Source organism: Scyliorhinus torazame, chromosome 12, assembly GCF_047496885.1.
Source record: "Scyliorhinus torazame isolate Kashiwa2021f chromosome 12, sScyTor2.1, whole genome shotgun sequence".
Classification (NCBI taxonomy): Eukaryota; Metazoa; Chordata; class Chondrichthyes; order Carcharhiniformes; family Scyliorhinidae; genus Scyliorhinus; species Scyliorhinus torazame.
Genome location: NC_092718.1, coordinates 27038484 through 27055271, shown reverse-complemented (window position 1 = coordinate 27055271; position 16788 = coordinate 27038484). Strand labels below are relative to the sequence as shown.

At 46.3% G+C, this 16788-nt stretch overlaps 1 protein-coding gene across 4 annotated transcripts in view; it reads right to left on the bottom strand.

Annotated features, from left to right (window-relative positions):
- Positions 1 to 16788, bottom strand: part of LOC140387461 (NT-3 growth factor receptor-like) — a 1104107-nt gene that overhangs the window by 525557 nt on the left and 561762 nt on the right. For 3 of the 4 annotated variants that reach the window (XM_072470576.1, XM_072470578.1, XM_072470579.1), the window contains 2 exons: positions 16369 to 16392; positions 14181 to 14251 (listed from right to left, as the gene is read on the bottom strand). In XM_072470576.1, the coding sequence (XP_072326677.1) occupies positions 14181 to 14251; positions 16369 to 16392 (95 nt within the window). The remainder of the gene's footprint in view (positions 1 to 14180; positions 14252 to 16368; positions 16393 to 16788) is intronic. The other variant, XM_072470577.1, reaches the window with a different exon arrangement.

The window sequence follows — 16788 nt, the reverse complement described above, 5'->3', positions numbered from 1 at the left end:
ATCAGCCAGTCTCCCTGATTGTCCAATATCCCTGATCAGCCAATATCCCTGATCATCCAGTATCCCTGATAAGCCAACATCCCTGATCAGCCAGTATCCCTGATCAGTCAATATCCCTGATCACCCAGTATTCCTGATCATCCAGTATCCCTGATGATCCAATATCCATCATCATCCAGTATCCCTGATAAGCCAATATCACTGTTCAGCCAGTATTCCTGATCATTCAATATCCCTGATCAGCCTAAATCCCTGATCAGCCTAAATCCCTGATCAGCCAGTATTCCTGATCCGCCAATACCCCTGATCAGCCAGTATCCCTGATCATCCAATATCTCTGATCAGCCAGTATTCCTGATCATTCAATATCCCTGATCAGCCTAAATCCCTGATTAGCCTAAATCCCTGAACAGCCTAAATCCCTGATCAGCCAGTATTCCTGATCCGCCAATACCCCTGATCAGCCAGTATACCTGATCATCCTATATCCCTGATCAGCCAGTATTCCTGATCATCCAATATCTCTGATCAGCCAGTATTCCTGATCATCCAATATCCCTGATCATCCAACATCCCTGATCAGCCAGTATCCCTGAACAGCCAGTATTCCTGATGAGCCAATATTTCTGATCAGCCAGTATTCCTGATCAGCCAGTATCCCTGATCAGCCAATATCCCTGATCAGCCAGTATTCCTGATCATCCAACATCCCTGATCAGCCAATATCCCTGATCAGCCATTATTCCTGATCAGCCAATATCCCAGATCAGCCAGTATTCCTGATCAGCCAATTTCCCTGATCAGCCAATATCCCTTTTGATCCAATATTCCTGATCAGCCAGTATTCCTGATCAGCCAGTATTTCTGATCAGCCAGTATTCCTGATCAGCCAATATCCCTGATCAGCCAGTATCCGTGATCAGCCAGTATTCCTGATGAGCCAATATTTCTGATCAGCCAGTATTCCTGATCAGCCAATATCCCTGATCAGCCAATAGCCCTGATCAGCCAGTATTCCTGATCATCCAACATCCATGATCAGCCAATATCCCTGATCAGCCAATATCCCATATCAGCCAGTATTCCTGATCAGCCAGTATCCTAATCGTTCAATGTCCCTGACCAGCCAGTGTTCCTGATCATTCAATGTCCCTGATCATCCAATATCCAGATCATTCAATATCCCTGATGATCCAATATCCCTGGTCAGCCAGTATCCCATATCATCCAATATCCCTGATCATCCAATATTCCTGATCATGCAATATCCCTGATCAGCCAGTCTCCCTGATTGTCCAATATCCCTGATCAGCCAATATCCCTGATCATCCAGTATCCCTGATAAGCCAACATCCCTGATCAGCCAGTATCCCTGATCAGTCAATATCCCTGATCAGCCAGTATTCCTGATCAGCCAGTATCCCTGATGATCCAATATCCATCATCATCCAGTATCCCTGATAAGCCAATATCACTGTTCAGCCAGTATTCCTGATCCGCCAATACCCCTGATCAGCCAGTATCCCTGAACCACCAATATCCCTGATCAGCCAGTATTCCTGATCATTCAATATCCCTGATCAGCCTAAATCCCTGATCAGCCTAAATCCCTGACCAGCCAGTATTCCTGATCCGCCAATACCCCTGATCAGCCAGTATTCCTGATCATCCAATATCTCTGATCAGCCAGTATTCCTGATCATCCAACATCCCTGATCATCCAACATCCCTGATCAGGCAGTATCCCTGATCAGCCAGTATTCCTGATCAGCCAATATTTCTGATCAGCCAGTATCCCTGATCAGCCAGTATCCCTGATCAGCCATTATCCCTGATGATCCAATATCCATCATCATCCAGTATCCCTGATAAGCCAATATCACTGTTCAGCCAGTATTCCTGATCCGCCAATACCCCTGATCAGCCAGTATCCCTGATCCACCAATATCCCTGATCAGCCAGTATTCCTGATCAGCCAGTATCCCTGATCAGCCAATATCCCTGATCAGCCAGTATTCCTGATCATCCAACATCCCTGATCAGCCAATATCCCTGATCAGCCATTATTCCTGATCAGCCAATATCCCAGATCAGCCAGTATTCCTGATCAGCCAATTTCCCTGATCAGCCAATATCCCTTTTGATCCAATATTCCTGATCAGCCAGTATTCCTGATCAGCCAGTATTTCTGATCAGCCAGTATTCCTGATCAGCCAATATCCCTGATCAGCCAGTATCCGTGATCAGCCAGTATTCCTGATGAGCCAATATTTCTGATCAGCCAGTATTCCTGATCAGCCAATATCCATGATCAGCCAATAGCCCTGATCAGCCAGTATTCCTGATCATCCAACATCCATGATCACCCAATATCCCTGATCAGCCAATATCCCATATCAGCCAGTATTCCTGATCAGCCAGTATCCTAATCATTCAATGTCCCTGACCAGCCAGTGTTCCTGATCATTCAATGTCCCTGATCATCCAATATCCAGATCATTCAATATCCCTGATGATCCAATATCCCTGGTCAGCCAGTATCCCATATCATCCAATATCCCTGATCATCCAATATTCCTGACCAGCCAATATTCCTGGTCAGCCAGTATCCCTGATCATGCAATATCCCTGATCAGCCAGTCTCCCTGATTGTCCAATATCCCTGATCAGCCAATATCCCTGATCATCCAGTATCCCTGATAAGCCAACATCCCTGATCAGCCAGTATCCCTGATCAGTCAATATCCCTGATGATCCAATATCCAGATCATTCAATATCCCTGATGATCCAATATCCCTTGTCAGCCAGTATCCCATATCATCCAATATCTCTGATCATCCAATATTCCTGATCAGTCAATATTCCTGGTCAGCCAGTATCCCTGATCAGCCAATATCCCTGATCATCCAGTATCCCTGATAAGCCAATATCCCTGATCAGCCAGTATCCCTGATCAGTCAATATCCCTGATCAGCCAGTATTCCTGATCAGCCAGTATCCCAGATCAGCCAATTTCCCTGATCAGCCAATATCACTGATCAGCCAGTATCCCTGATCCACCAATATCCCTGATCAACCAGTAGCACTGATCAGTCGATATCCCTGATCAGCCAGTATTCCTGATCATTCAATATCCCTGATCAGGCTAAATCCCTGATCAGCCTAAATCCCTGATCAGCCTATATCCCTGATCATCAAATATCCCTGATAATCCAATATCCCTGATCAGCCAGTATTCCTGATCATCCAATATCTCTGATCAGCCAGTATTCCTGATCATCCAATATCCCTGATCATCCAACATCCCTGATCAGCCAGTATCCCTGATCAGCCAGTATTCCTGATGAGCCAATATTTCTGATCAGCCAGTATTCCTGATCAGCCAGTATCCCTGATCAGCCAATATCCCTGATCAGCCATTATTCCTGATCAGCCAATATCCCAGATCAGCCAGTATTCCTGATCAGCCAATTTCCATGATTAGCCAATATCCCTTTTGATCCAATATTCCTGATTAGCCAGTATTCCTGATCAGCCAGTATTTCTGATCAGCCAATATCCCTGATCAGCCAGTATCCCTGATCAGCCAGTATTCCTGATGAGCCAATATTTCTGTTCAGCCAATATCCCTGATCAGCCAGTATTCCTGATCAGCCAGTATCCTAATCATTCAATGTCCCTGACGAGCCAGTGTTCCTGATCATTCAATATCCCTGATCATCCAACATCCAGATCATTCAATATCCCTGATGATCCAATATCCCTGGTCAGCCAGTATCCCATATCATCCAATATCCCTGATCATCCAATATTCCTGATCAGCCAATATTCCTGGACAGCCAGTATCCCTGATCATCCAATATCCCTGATCATCCAGTATCCCTGATAAGCCAACATCCCTGATCAGCCAGTATCCCTGATCAGTCAATATCCCTGATCAGCCAGTATTCCTGATCAGCCAGTATCCCTTATGATCCAATATCCATCATCATCCAGTATCCCTGATAAGCCAATATCACTGTTCAGCCAGTATTCCTGATCCGCCAATACCCCTGATCAGCCAGTATTCCTGATCCGCCAATACCCCTGATCAGCCAGTATTCCTGATCATCCAATATCTCTGATCAGCCAGTATTCCTGATCATCCAACATCCCTGATCATCCAACATACCTGATCAGGCAGTATCCCTGATTGTCCAATATCCCTGATCAGCCAATATCCCTGATCATCCAGTATCCCTGATAAGCCAATATCCCTGATCAGCCAGTATCCCTGATCAGTCAATATCCCTGATCAGCCAGTATTCCTGATCAGCCAGTATCCCAGATCAGCCAGTATCCCTGATGATCCAATATCCATGATCAGCCAGTATTCCTGATCCGCCAATATCACTGTTCAGCCAGTATTCCTGATCCGCCAATATCCCTGATCAGTCAATATCCCTGATCAGCCAGTATTCCTGATCAGCCAGTATCCCAGATCAGCCAGTATCCCTGATGATCCAATACCCCTGATCAGCCAGTATTCCTGATCCGCCAATACCCCTGATCAGCCAGTATTCCTGATCATCCAATATCTCTGATCAGCCAGTATTCCTGATCATCCAACATCCCTGATCATCCAACATACCTGATCAGGCAGTATCCCTGATTGTCCAATATCCCTGATCAGCCAATATCCCTGATCATCCAGTATCCCTGATAAGCCAATATCCCTGATCAGCCAGTATCCCTGATCAGTCAATATCCCTTATCAGCCAGTATTCCTGATCAGCCAGTATCCCAGATCAGCCAGTATCCCTGATGATCCAATATCCATGATCAGCCAGTATTCCTGATCCGCCAATATCCCTGATCAGCCAGTATCCCTGATCCACCAATATCCCTGATCAACCAGTAGCACTGATCAGTCGATATCCCTGATCAGCCAGTATTCCTGATCATTCAATAGCCCTGATCAGCCTAAATCCCTGATCAGCCTATATCCCTGATCATCAAATATCCCTGATAATCCAATATCCCTGATCAGCCAGTATTCCTGATCATCCAATATCTCTGATCAGCCAGTATTCCTGATCATCCAACATCCCTGATCATCCAACATCCCTGATCAGCCAGTATCCCTGATCAGCCAGTATTCCTGTTCAGCCAATATTTCTGATCAGCCAGTATTTCTGATCAGCCAATATCCCTGATCAGCCAGTATCCCTGATCAGCCAATATTTCTGATCAGCCAGTATTCCTGATCAGCCAATATCCCTGATCAGCCAATATCCCTGATCAGCCAGTATTCCTGATCTTCCAACATCCCTGATCAGCCAATATCCCAGATCAGCCAGTATTCCTGATCAGCCAATTTCCCTGATCAGCCAATATCCCTTTTGATCCAATATCCCTGATCATCCAACATCCCTGATCAGCCAATATCCCATATCAGCCAGTATTCCTGATCAGCCAGTATCCTGATCATTCAATGTCCCTGACCAGCCAGTGTTCCTGATCATTCAATGTCCCTGATCATCCAATATCCAGATCATTCAATATCCCTGATGATCCAATATCCCTGATCAGCCAATATCCCTGATCAGCCAGTATTCCTGATCATCCAACATCCCAGATCAGCCAATATCGCTGATCATCCAGTATCCCTGATAAGCCAATATCCCTGATCAGCCATTATCCCTGATCAGTCAATATCCCTGATCAGCCAGTATTCCTGATCAGCCAGTATCCCAGATCAGCCAGTATCCCTGATGATCCAATATCCATGATCAGCCAGTATTCCTGATCCGCCAATATCACTGATCAGCCAGTATTCCTGATCCGCCAATACCCCTGATCAGCCAGTATCCCTGATCCACCAATATCCCTGATCAACCAGTAGCACTGATCAGTCGATATCCCTGATCAGCCAGTATTCCTGATCATTCAATATCCCTGATCAGCCTAAATCCCTGATCAGCCTATATCCATGATCATCAAATATCCCTGATAATCCAATATCCCTGATCAGCCAGTATTCCTGATCATCCAATATCTCTGATCAGCCAGTATTCCTGATCATCCAACATCCCTGATCAGCCAGTATCCCTGATCAGCCAATATTTCTGATCAGCCAGTATTCCTGATCAGCCAATATCCCTGATCAGCCAATATCCCTGATCAGCCAGTATTCCTGATCTTCCAACATCCCTGATCAGCCAATATCCCAGATCAGCCAGTATCCCTGATCAGCCAATATCCCTGATCAACCAATATCCCTGATCAACCAATATCCCTGATCAGCCAAAATCCCATATCAGCCAGTATTGCTGATCAGCCAGTATCCTGATCATTCAATGTGCCTGACCAGCCAGTGTTCCTGATCATTCAATGTCCCTGATCATCCAATATCCAGATTATTCAATATCCCTGATGATCCAATATCCCTGGTCAGCCAGTATCCCATATCATCCAATATCTCTGATCATCCAATATTCCTGATCAGTCAATATTCCTGGTCAGCCAGTATCCCTGATCATGCAATATCCCTGATCAGCCAGTCTCCCTGAATGTCCAATATCCCTGATCAGCCAATATCCCTGATCATCCAGTATCCCTGATAAGCCAATATCCCTGATCAGCCAGTATCCCTGATCCGCCAATATCACTGTTCAGCCAGTATTCCTGATCCGCCAATACCCCTGATCAGCCAGTATCCCTGATCCACCAATATCCCTGATCAACCAGTAGCACTGATCAGTCGATATCCCTGATAAGCCAGTATTCCTGATCATTCAATATCCCTGATCAGCCTAAATCCCTGATCAGCCTAAATCCCTGATCAGCCTATATCCCTGATCAGCCTATATCCCTGATCATCAAATATCCCTGATAATCCAATATCCCTGATCAGCCAGTATTCCTGATCATCCAATATCTCTGATCAGCCAGTATTCCTGATCATCCAATATCCCTGATCATCCAACATCCCTGATCAGCCAGTATCCCTGATCAGCCAGTATTCCTGATGAGCCAATATTTCTGATCAGCCAGTATTCCTGATCAGCCAGTATCCCTGATCAGCCAATATCCCTGATCAGCCAGTATTCCTGATCATCCAACATCCCTGATCAGCCAATATCCCTGATCAGCCATTATTCCTGATCAGCCAATATCCCAGATCAGCCAGTATTCCTGATCAGCCAATTTCCCTGATTAGCCAATATCCCTTTTGATCCAATATTCCTGATTAGCCAGTATTCCTGATCAGCCAGTATTTCTGATCAGCCAGTATTCCTGATCAGCCAATATCCCTGATCAGCCAGTATCCCTGATCAGCCAGTATTCCTGATGAGCCAATATTTCTGATCAGCCAGTATTCCTGATCAGCCAATATCCCTGATCAGCCAATATCCCTGATCAGCCAGTATTCCTGATCAGCCAGTATCCTAATCATTCAATGTCCCTGACCAGCCAGTGTTCCTGATCATTCAATATCCCTGATCATCCAATATCCAGATCATTCAATATCCCTTATGATCCAATATCCCTGGTCAGCCAGTATCCCATATCATCCAATATCCCTGATCATCCAATATTCCTGATCAGCCAATATTCCTGGTCAGCCAGTATCCCTGACCATGCAATATTCCTGATCAGCCAGTATTCCTGATCATCCACTATCCCTGATAAGCCAACATCCCTGATCAGCCAACATCCCTGATCAGCCAGTATCCCTGATCAGTCAATATCCCTGATCAGCCAGTATTCCTGATCAGCCAGTATCCCTGATGATCCAATATCCATCATCATCCAGTATCCCTGATAAGCCAATCTCACTGTTCAGCCAGTATTCCTGATCCGCCAATACACCTGATCAGCCAGTATTCCTGATCTGCCAATACCCCTGATCAGCCAGTATTCCTGATCATCCTATATCTCTGATCAGCCAGTATTCCTGATCATCCAACATCCCTGATCATCCAACATCCCTGATCAGGCAGTATCCCTGATTGTCCAATATCCCTGATCAGCCAATATCCCTGATCATCCAGTATCCCTGATAAGCCAATATCCCTGATCAGCCAGTATCCCTGATCAGTCAATATCCCTGATCAGCCAGTATTCCTGATCAGCCAGTATCCCAGATCAGCCAGTATCCCTGATGATCCAATATCCATGATCAGCCAGTATTCCTGATCCGCCAATATCCCTGATCAACCAGAAGCACTGATCAGTCGATATCCCTGATCAGCCAGTATTCCTGATCATTCAATATCCCTGATCAGCCTAAATCCCGGATCAGCCTATATCCCTGATCATCAAATATCCCTGATAATCCAATATCCCTGATCAGCCAGTATTCCTGATCATCCAATATCTCTGATCAGCCAGTATTCCTGATCATCCAACATCCCTGATCATCCAACATCCCTGATCAGCCAGTATCCCTGATCAGCCAGTATTCCTGTTCAGCCAATATTTCTGATCAGCCAGTATTTCTGATCAGCCAATATCCCTGATCAGCCAGTATCCCTAATCAGCCAATATTTCTGATCAACCAGTATTCCTGATCAGCTAATATCCCTGATCAGCCAATATCCCTGATCAGCCAGTATTCCTGATCATCCAACATCCCTGATCAGCCAATATCCCAGATCAGCCAGTATTCCTGATCAGCCAATTTCCCTGATCAGCCAATATCCCTTTTGATCCTATATCCCTGATCATACAACATCCCTGATCAGCCAATATCCCATATCAGCCAGTATTCCTGATCAGCCAGTATCCTGATCATTCAATGTCCCTGACCAGCCAGTGTTCCTGATCATTCAATGTCCCTGATCATCCAATATCCAGATCATTCAATATCCCTGATGATCCAATATCCCTGATCAGCCAATATCCCTGATCAGCCAGTATTCCTGATCATCCAACATCCCTGATCAGCCAATATCGCTGATCATCCAGTATCCCTGATAAGTCAATATCCCTTATCAGCCAGTATCCCTGATCAGCCAATATCCCTGATCAACCAATATCCCTGATCAGTCAATATCCCTGATCAGCCAGTATTCCTGATCAGCCAGTATCCCAGATCAGCCAGTATCCCTGATGATCCAATATCCATGATCAGCCATTATTCCTGATCAGCCAATATCCCAGATCAGCCAGTATTCCTGATCAGCCAATTTCCCTGATTAGCCAATATCCCTTTTGATCCAATATTCCTGATTAGCCAGTATTCCTGATCAGCCAGTATTTCTGATCAGCCAGTATTCCTGATCAGCCAATATCCCTGATCAGCCAGTATCCCTGATCAGCCAGTATTCCTGATGAGCCAATATTTCTGATCAGCCAGTATTCCTGATCAGCCAATATCCCTGATCAGCCAATATCCCTGATCAGCCAGTATTCCTGATCAGCCAGTATCCTAATCATTCAATGTCCCTGACCAGCCAGTGTTCCTGATCATTCAATATCCCTGATCATCCAATATCCAGATCATTCAATATCCCTTATGATCCAATATCCCTGGTCAGCCAGTATCCCATATCATCCAATATCCCTGATCATCCAATATTCCTGATCAGCCAATATTCCTGGTCAGCCAGTATCCCTGATCATGCAATATTCCTGATCAGCCAGTATTCCTGATCATCCACTATCCCTGATAAGCCAACATCCCTGATCAGCCAGTATCCCTGATCAGTCAATATCCCTGATCAGCCAGTATTCCTGATCAGCCAGTATCCCTGATGATCCAATATCCATCATCATCCAGTATCCCTGATAAGCCAATCTCACTGTTCAGCCAGTATTCCTGATCCGCCAATACCCCTGATCAGCCAGTATTCCTGATCTGCCAATACCCCTGATCAGCCAGTATTCCTGATCATCCTATATCTCTGATCAGCCAGTATTCCTGATCATCCAACATCCCTGATCATCCAACATCCCTGATCAGGCAGTATCCCTGATTGTCCAATATCCCTGATCAGCCAATATCCCTGATCATCCAGTATCCCTGATAAGCCAATATCCCTGATCAGCCAGTATCCCTGATCAGTCAATATCCCTGATCAGCCAGTATTCCTGATCAGCCAGTATCCCAGATCAGCCAGTATCCCTGATGATCCAATATCCATGATCAGCCAGTATTCCTGATCCGCCAATATCCCTGATCAACCAGTAGCACTGATCAGTCGATATCCCTGATCTGCCAGTATTCCTGATCATTCAATATCCCTGATCAGCCTAAATCCCGGATCAGCCTATATCCCTGATCATCAAATATCCCTGATAATCCAATATCCCTGATCAGCCAGTATTCCTGATCATCCAATATCTCTGATCAGTCAGTATTCCTGATCATCCAACATCCCTGATCATCCAACATCCCTGATCAGCCAGTATCCCTGATCAGCCAGTATTCCTGTTCAGCCAATATTTCTGATCAGCCAGTATTTCTGATCAGCCAATATCCCTGATCAGCCAGTATCCCTAATCAGCCAATATTTCTGATCAACCAGTATTCCTGATCAGCTAATATCCCTGATCAGCCAATATCCCAGATCAGCCAGTATTCCTGATCAGCCAATTTCCCTGATCAGCCAATATCCCTTTTGATCCTATATCCCTGATCATCCAACATCCCTGATCAGCCAATATCCCATATCAGCCAGTATTCCTGATCAGCCAGTATCCTGATCATTCAATGTCCCTGACCAGCCAGTGTTCCTGATCATTCAATGTCCCTGATCATCCAATATCCAGATCATTCAATATCCCTGATGATCCAATATCCCTGATCAGCCAATATCCCTGATCAGCCAGTATTCTTGATCATCCAACATCCCTGATCAGCCAATATCGCTGATCATCCAGTATCCCTGATAAGTCAATATCCCTTATCAGCCAGTATCCCTGATCAGCCAATATCCCTGATCAACCAATATCCCTGATCAACCAATATCCCTGATCAGCCAATATCCCTGATCTGCCAGTATTCCTGATCAGCCAGTTTTTCTGATCATCCAGTTTTCCTGATCATCCAATATCTACAATCAGCTTGTATCCCATATCAGCCAGTTTTCCTGAGCAGCCAGTTTTCCTCATCATCCATTCTGCCAGAACGGGCAAAGTGAACAGTGTAAATCAACATAATGTCAGTGCTTTAGCACCCAACTACCAGCGGCCAAATGCCAAGAGATCTGACATAACCCATATCTTTACCCAACATGTTGTTTGGAAATGTGCATTTTGTGCCCAAATTTATTCCCAGTCAGGAAATATCTGGTGACTTGTGCATTTTCGTTTTTTAATTAAATTTAAAGTACCCAATTCATTTTTTCCAATTAAGGAGCAATTTAGCACGGCCAATCCACCCACCCTGCACATCTTTGGGTTGTGGGGGCGAAACCCACGCAAACACGGGGAGAATGTGCAAACTCCACACGGACAGTGACCCAGAGCCGCGATCAAATCTGGGACCTCGGCGCCGTGAGGCAGCACTGTTAACCACTGCACCACCGTGCTGCCCCCAGACATGTGTGTCTTCATTTGTTTGTAAAACCATTCAGCTTTTGAGCTCCAGACTCCAGCATCTCTCTCTCTCTCTATCTCAACACTAAATTGGATGTGATAGTCAGCACTGCAGAGGATGCAACAAAATTAGGGTAGGATATTAATAAACGCACAGAACAGGCAAATGATTGGCAAATGGAGTTCAACACAGATGAATGTGAGGTCGTGGGAGAATAAGGAAGTCAATTATTACTTGGAAGGTCTAGGTTGGATAAAAGAACAAAGAGATGTCAGAACATGGCATCAGGTTAGAAAGGCCATAAGAAAAAGCAAACTATGCACCTGGCTTTATTTCTAAAGGTACAGAATTGAAAAGTAGGGAAGTTATGCTAAAAAGAAAATGCTGGAAAATCTCAGCAGATCCGGCAGCATCTGTAGGGAGAGAAAAAAGCGAACGTTTCAAGTCCAGATGATCCTTTGTCAGAGCTGTTGAGAGATAGAACGCGTTCAGCCAGGCGGAGGAGAGTGGTGGTGGATGGGAATTGTCCAGGCCTTTTCGAGAAAGAAGCGAAGAGCTTTCAGGCCATCCTGGTGTGTGGTGGAGGTGTAAAGAGATTGCACATCCATGGCTGAGCCACTTAGGGCTCGCGAACTGAAAGCTGGCAATATAGCGCAGGGCATCATTGGAATCCCGGATGTAGGTGGGGAGGGAATGGACCAGAGGAGTGAGGATGGAGTGAAGATAAGAGGAAATATGTTTGGTGGGGCAGGAGCATGCTGACACAATGGGCCTGCCACGACAGTCCATTTTGTGGACTTTGGGAAGGAGGTAAAAGCGGGCTGTCCAGGGTTGGGAGACTATGAGGTAGGAGGAAGGCATCCGGAGGAAATGAGGTCGCTAACGGTGTTGGAGATAATGGCTTGATGTTCAGTGATCTGGTCATGGTCCAGGGGGAGGTAAGAGGAAGTACCTGAGAGTTGGCGCTCAGCCTCTGCGAGGTAGAGGTCAGTGCGCCAGACAACAACAGCATCCCTTTTGTTGGCAGGTTTGATGACAAAGTCGGGGTTAAAGTTCGGAAGGAGAAAGGTTGGAATGGGTGAGGGGGGCAGAAAAATTAAGACGGCAAATGTTCCGTCGCCAGTTCTCAATGAAAAGACCGAGGACAGGTAATTGTCCCTGTGTGGGTGTCCGTTGGAGGCAGAATGTTGGAGGCACATGAAAGGATCTGTGGAACTGGGGGAGAACTCTTGCCCAAAGAAGTGAGCACGGAGACGAAGGCGACGAAAGAAGAGTTCAACATCATGTCGAGCCCGGAATTCATTGAGGTGTACAAAGCTGAATCCTTTGCAGAGAACAGCACGCCCATCCTCAGAGAGGGGAAGTTCGGAGGGTATGGTGAACACGCGGCAAGGGCTGGGGCTGGGAGAAATGGGGTACGAGGGATTGGGACTGGTGGAAGGCCTAGGATTGGCAGTGATGTTGACAAAGGGTCATCTGGACTCGAAACATTAGCTCTTTTCTCTCCCTACAGGTGCTGCCAGACCTGCTGAGGTTTTCCAGCATTTCCTTTTTGGCTTCAGATTCCAGCATCCGCAGTAATTTTCTTTTATTTAAGTTCTGCAAGCCTGTTCAATCACACCCAGGGTTTTGCATGCTGCTCTGGTTGCCGTATTATGAAAAGGATATAGAGATACTGGAGAGAGTATTGAGAAGAGTTACAAGCATGGTACAGAACTGTGTACAGATCAGGAGAGGATTGGCAGGCTGGGTCTCTTTTCCTTGAGAAACAAACACTTGAGGGGTAACCTAAAAGAGACCTAAATAGAATGGATAGAGAGATAATGTTTCTTCTGGTGGGAAAAAGTGGAATTAAAGGCTCATCAATATAAGATGGTCACCAAGAAATCTAACAATGAATTCAGAAGAAACGTCTTTGTCCAAAAATGTGGAACTCGCTACCATGGGGAGTTGTTGAAACTAGACAAGCAGATGAGGGAGGTGGGAATAGATGTAAATGATAATCGATTTAGATGAAGAACGATGGCAGCAGACTGAATGGTCACTTTCTGTGCCAGATATCCTTGGCATTCCTCTCTCATCTAAACTCAGCCCTGGACCAACAACAAACACTCCCCGTGGATTTAACTTACGTCATCAGCTCTCCCTCTTATATAAAAATGAATGGAGGTTAATGAAAATTGCCTGGTAATTGAATTGAAATGTCGGAAAAACATGGAAAACAAACGAATAGAAAACAAAGTGAAAATAATTGTGAGCAGCAATAATTCAATTCCTCAACGTGGAACCTGCTTGCATTAATGTGCATTCTACAGCTTGCGATCCTCAAGCCTATTGACAAAACGCTCTTTCCAACCCATTAAATTGGACAATTGGGCGACTCCTGGGGGGAATTAGCGTGATTCGATATCAGAACTGTTTCACCAACAAACATCAACAGGAAGACCCAACCTGACGTTTCAAAGTTAAAGGATGACTGGTGAGGTAAAATGAGCGCCGTCAAGTGCCTTGTCCTTGAATGTTCAAAGGAAAAGGATGCACCTGAACAGATCACACTCACTCTTTGCTGCCTTGAATCCGAAAGATAATCAATGGACTTGACATCTTTCAGCTAAATGACAGCACAGTAATTCTGCTTAAAGAGGTACTCACGCCAAAAGTGTCTCCCTCGGGCTTGTGGGTCACACTGACTGGAGGGCCTGTTGTCACTTCAAATGATGGAACTAGAGAAAGAGATCACATGGTCATTCAGAGTGCCATAGAATCAGGCCAGCACTCACAAAAAATCCCGAATGCAGTTCTTAACTCCAGCTCCAACAATTCTCTCTCTCGCTCCCTTTAAAGGGCTGTAGTGATACTTCAGAAGCAACTCACAGAAGACAACGCACGGCATCGGACTGGCAACAGAGGCTCATAACTGACCTAAACCTAAAGTGGTTTTGCTTCAAATCCAGGGATTGGACCTGGTCGAAGTGTATGACTTACACACGCATCTGCGGTACTACTGATGATAATTGTAAATTTTGCTAACTGTTCTGAGAGGAGCTGGCTCATACAGATGCTGAGTGCCTCTCCCCAGGTAGCATGTTATTTGGTCAAACCGTATTGGGTGGAACTTTCAAGACCCACGTCTTCACAGTAATTAGATAATTCTTGACAAGTCAGCTATTCCTGAATAACTTGAGCAGACGTATCCTTCAAGTATCAGGGAATTACCGTCCAATTTGGCATGCGGGGTGGGATACAGATGGATTGGATACAGAGTTTAGCTCCTTCTGTATTGTCCCATCAAACATTTCGAGATCAGGTGCAACACGAGTTAGGTGCAGACTTGTGTTTTCTCCTGAAATACTCCCGGGTCAGGTGCAGCACAGGATAAAAACTGTTCCGAATGCAAGACAATGGATATTGTTCCTTGACCCCAATGTTCTCCTGTCTGAACACTCGCCGAATACTCTCCACTATTACAGCACAGTGCTTTTTGCTGAATTGTTGCTTCCCCACTCACTGCAGCTGGCTCGTTGGCATTTCAATGGATATCAATGAACAATCTTTTTCAAACCGACAGGAACACGTCTGACTGACAGACGAAGGAAGCTTCACCCTATACAATGGGTTCTCCTTCCCTGGAGGGTAAACCGCTTGTTATTGGGAGAAATCACAGGGTTATGGAGCCAGCCCAACCAGTTACAGCATGCTAAAGGCAGGAGCCTAGCACTAGATCCGCAGCGGCCCTCGAGTAGAGAGTGATATGGGGAGGGTGAGGTAACAATAAATAGGGAAATCTGTAATCGGGGCATTGCTTCATTCTCTTACACCCCACACCTCCATATCCTTGCCATGTTCTTAACCATGCGATATCATTTTAGCGGCATTCATTCATTAACAGAGTCAGCATGGTCCAAGTGATGGGTAATCATGTTGGTATGCACAATGGTATGCATCAACAACTCACTGGCCGTGTTCTCCGATCCCATGGCCAAGTTCTGACGCCGGTGTCAAAAGCGGCGCGAGCATCTCCAGCGTCAACGGGCCTCCAGGCCCAAGCATTCACCGCTTCCTAGGGGGCTAGTACGGCGCCAGAGTGGTGACCGCTGCTCCGGCGCTTGAAAGCCGGCGCGCCACAGCCGGCGCGGGTCCGCGCATGCGCGTGGGTTGCCATCTTCACGCCGGCCCCCTGGCAATATGGTGGAGTCCTACAGAGGCCCGGCGCGGAGGAACATAGACCCCCCCGGAATTAGCCCGCCCGCCGATTGGTAGGCCCCAGGGCCTGGCCACCGTGGAGGCCCCCGCCGAGTCGGATCCCCCTGCACCGCCACCAGGACGGCCCCTGCAGCCAGAACTCCGAGGTCCCGGCGGATAGGACCATACGTAACCCACGCCGGCGGGACTCGGCGGAACTCAGCGGGCACTCGGCCCGTCGAGGCGCGGAGAATCAGCAAGGGGGCCACTTTCAATGGCCCCCAACCGGCGCGGCGGCAACCCTGCAGGCATAATTGGCGCCGATTCCCCGGTGACCGGAGAATCGGCAGCCCTGCGTCGGAGCGGCGTGCCGCGATTCTCTTGCCCCCCCCCCCGCCAATTCTCCGACCCGGCGTGGGATCGGAGAATCCCAGCCACTGTGTCCCCTGGTAGACGATGCCACCAGCCTGAGATGGTGCCAATTTAGTAATTAATATCCTTGTTCTAGTCCTTTTTTTTAGAGTGATCTCTGAGCCTTGGCTCACAGAGTTACATAACAAGTGGCCTCGCTGGAGCACGCAGCATACGAACGTCAATTCTCTTTAAAGAACACAAGTTCTTCAAACCATTCCAAGCTTAATAACAAAACGATACTTACCATAAAAGGGGTTCTCCAGGATTTCTGCAATGAGGAAAGAGAAAAAGAAAATTATTAGTCTGAAAGATGGTTTGGGTGATTCAGGGTTGGGTTTGCTGCGAAGGGCTGCAATGTGAAGCTGCATTTAACTCGGAGCTAAATCTCGCAACAGGTACGGGGCCACAAATTCATTGCCGTTGAGGTTGTCCATTTTGCAAACTGTGGCTCTCAAGAGAATGTGAATTTGCCACTGCAGCGCTGGGCCTCGTCCTTCCACTGCACCTTCACGATATGTTCAGCTTAATCTTTTAACAATAACAATCTTTATTAGTGTCACAAGTAGGCTTACATTAACACTGCATTGGTCATGATAAAATTGCCCGTTAGTTAGATGTGCAGGTCAGGTGGGGTAGGCAGGTTACGAGGATAGGGCGGGGGAGT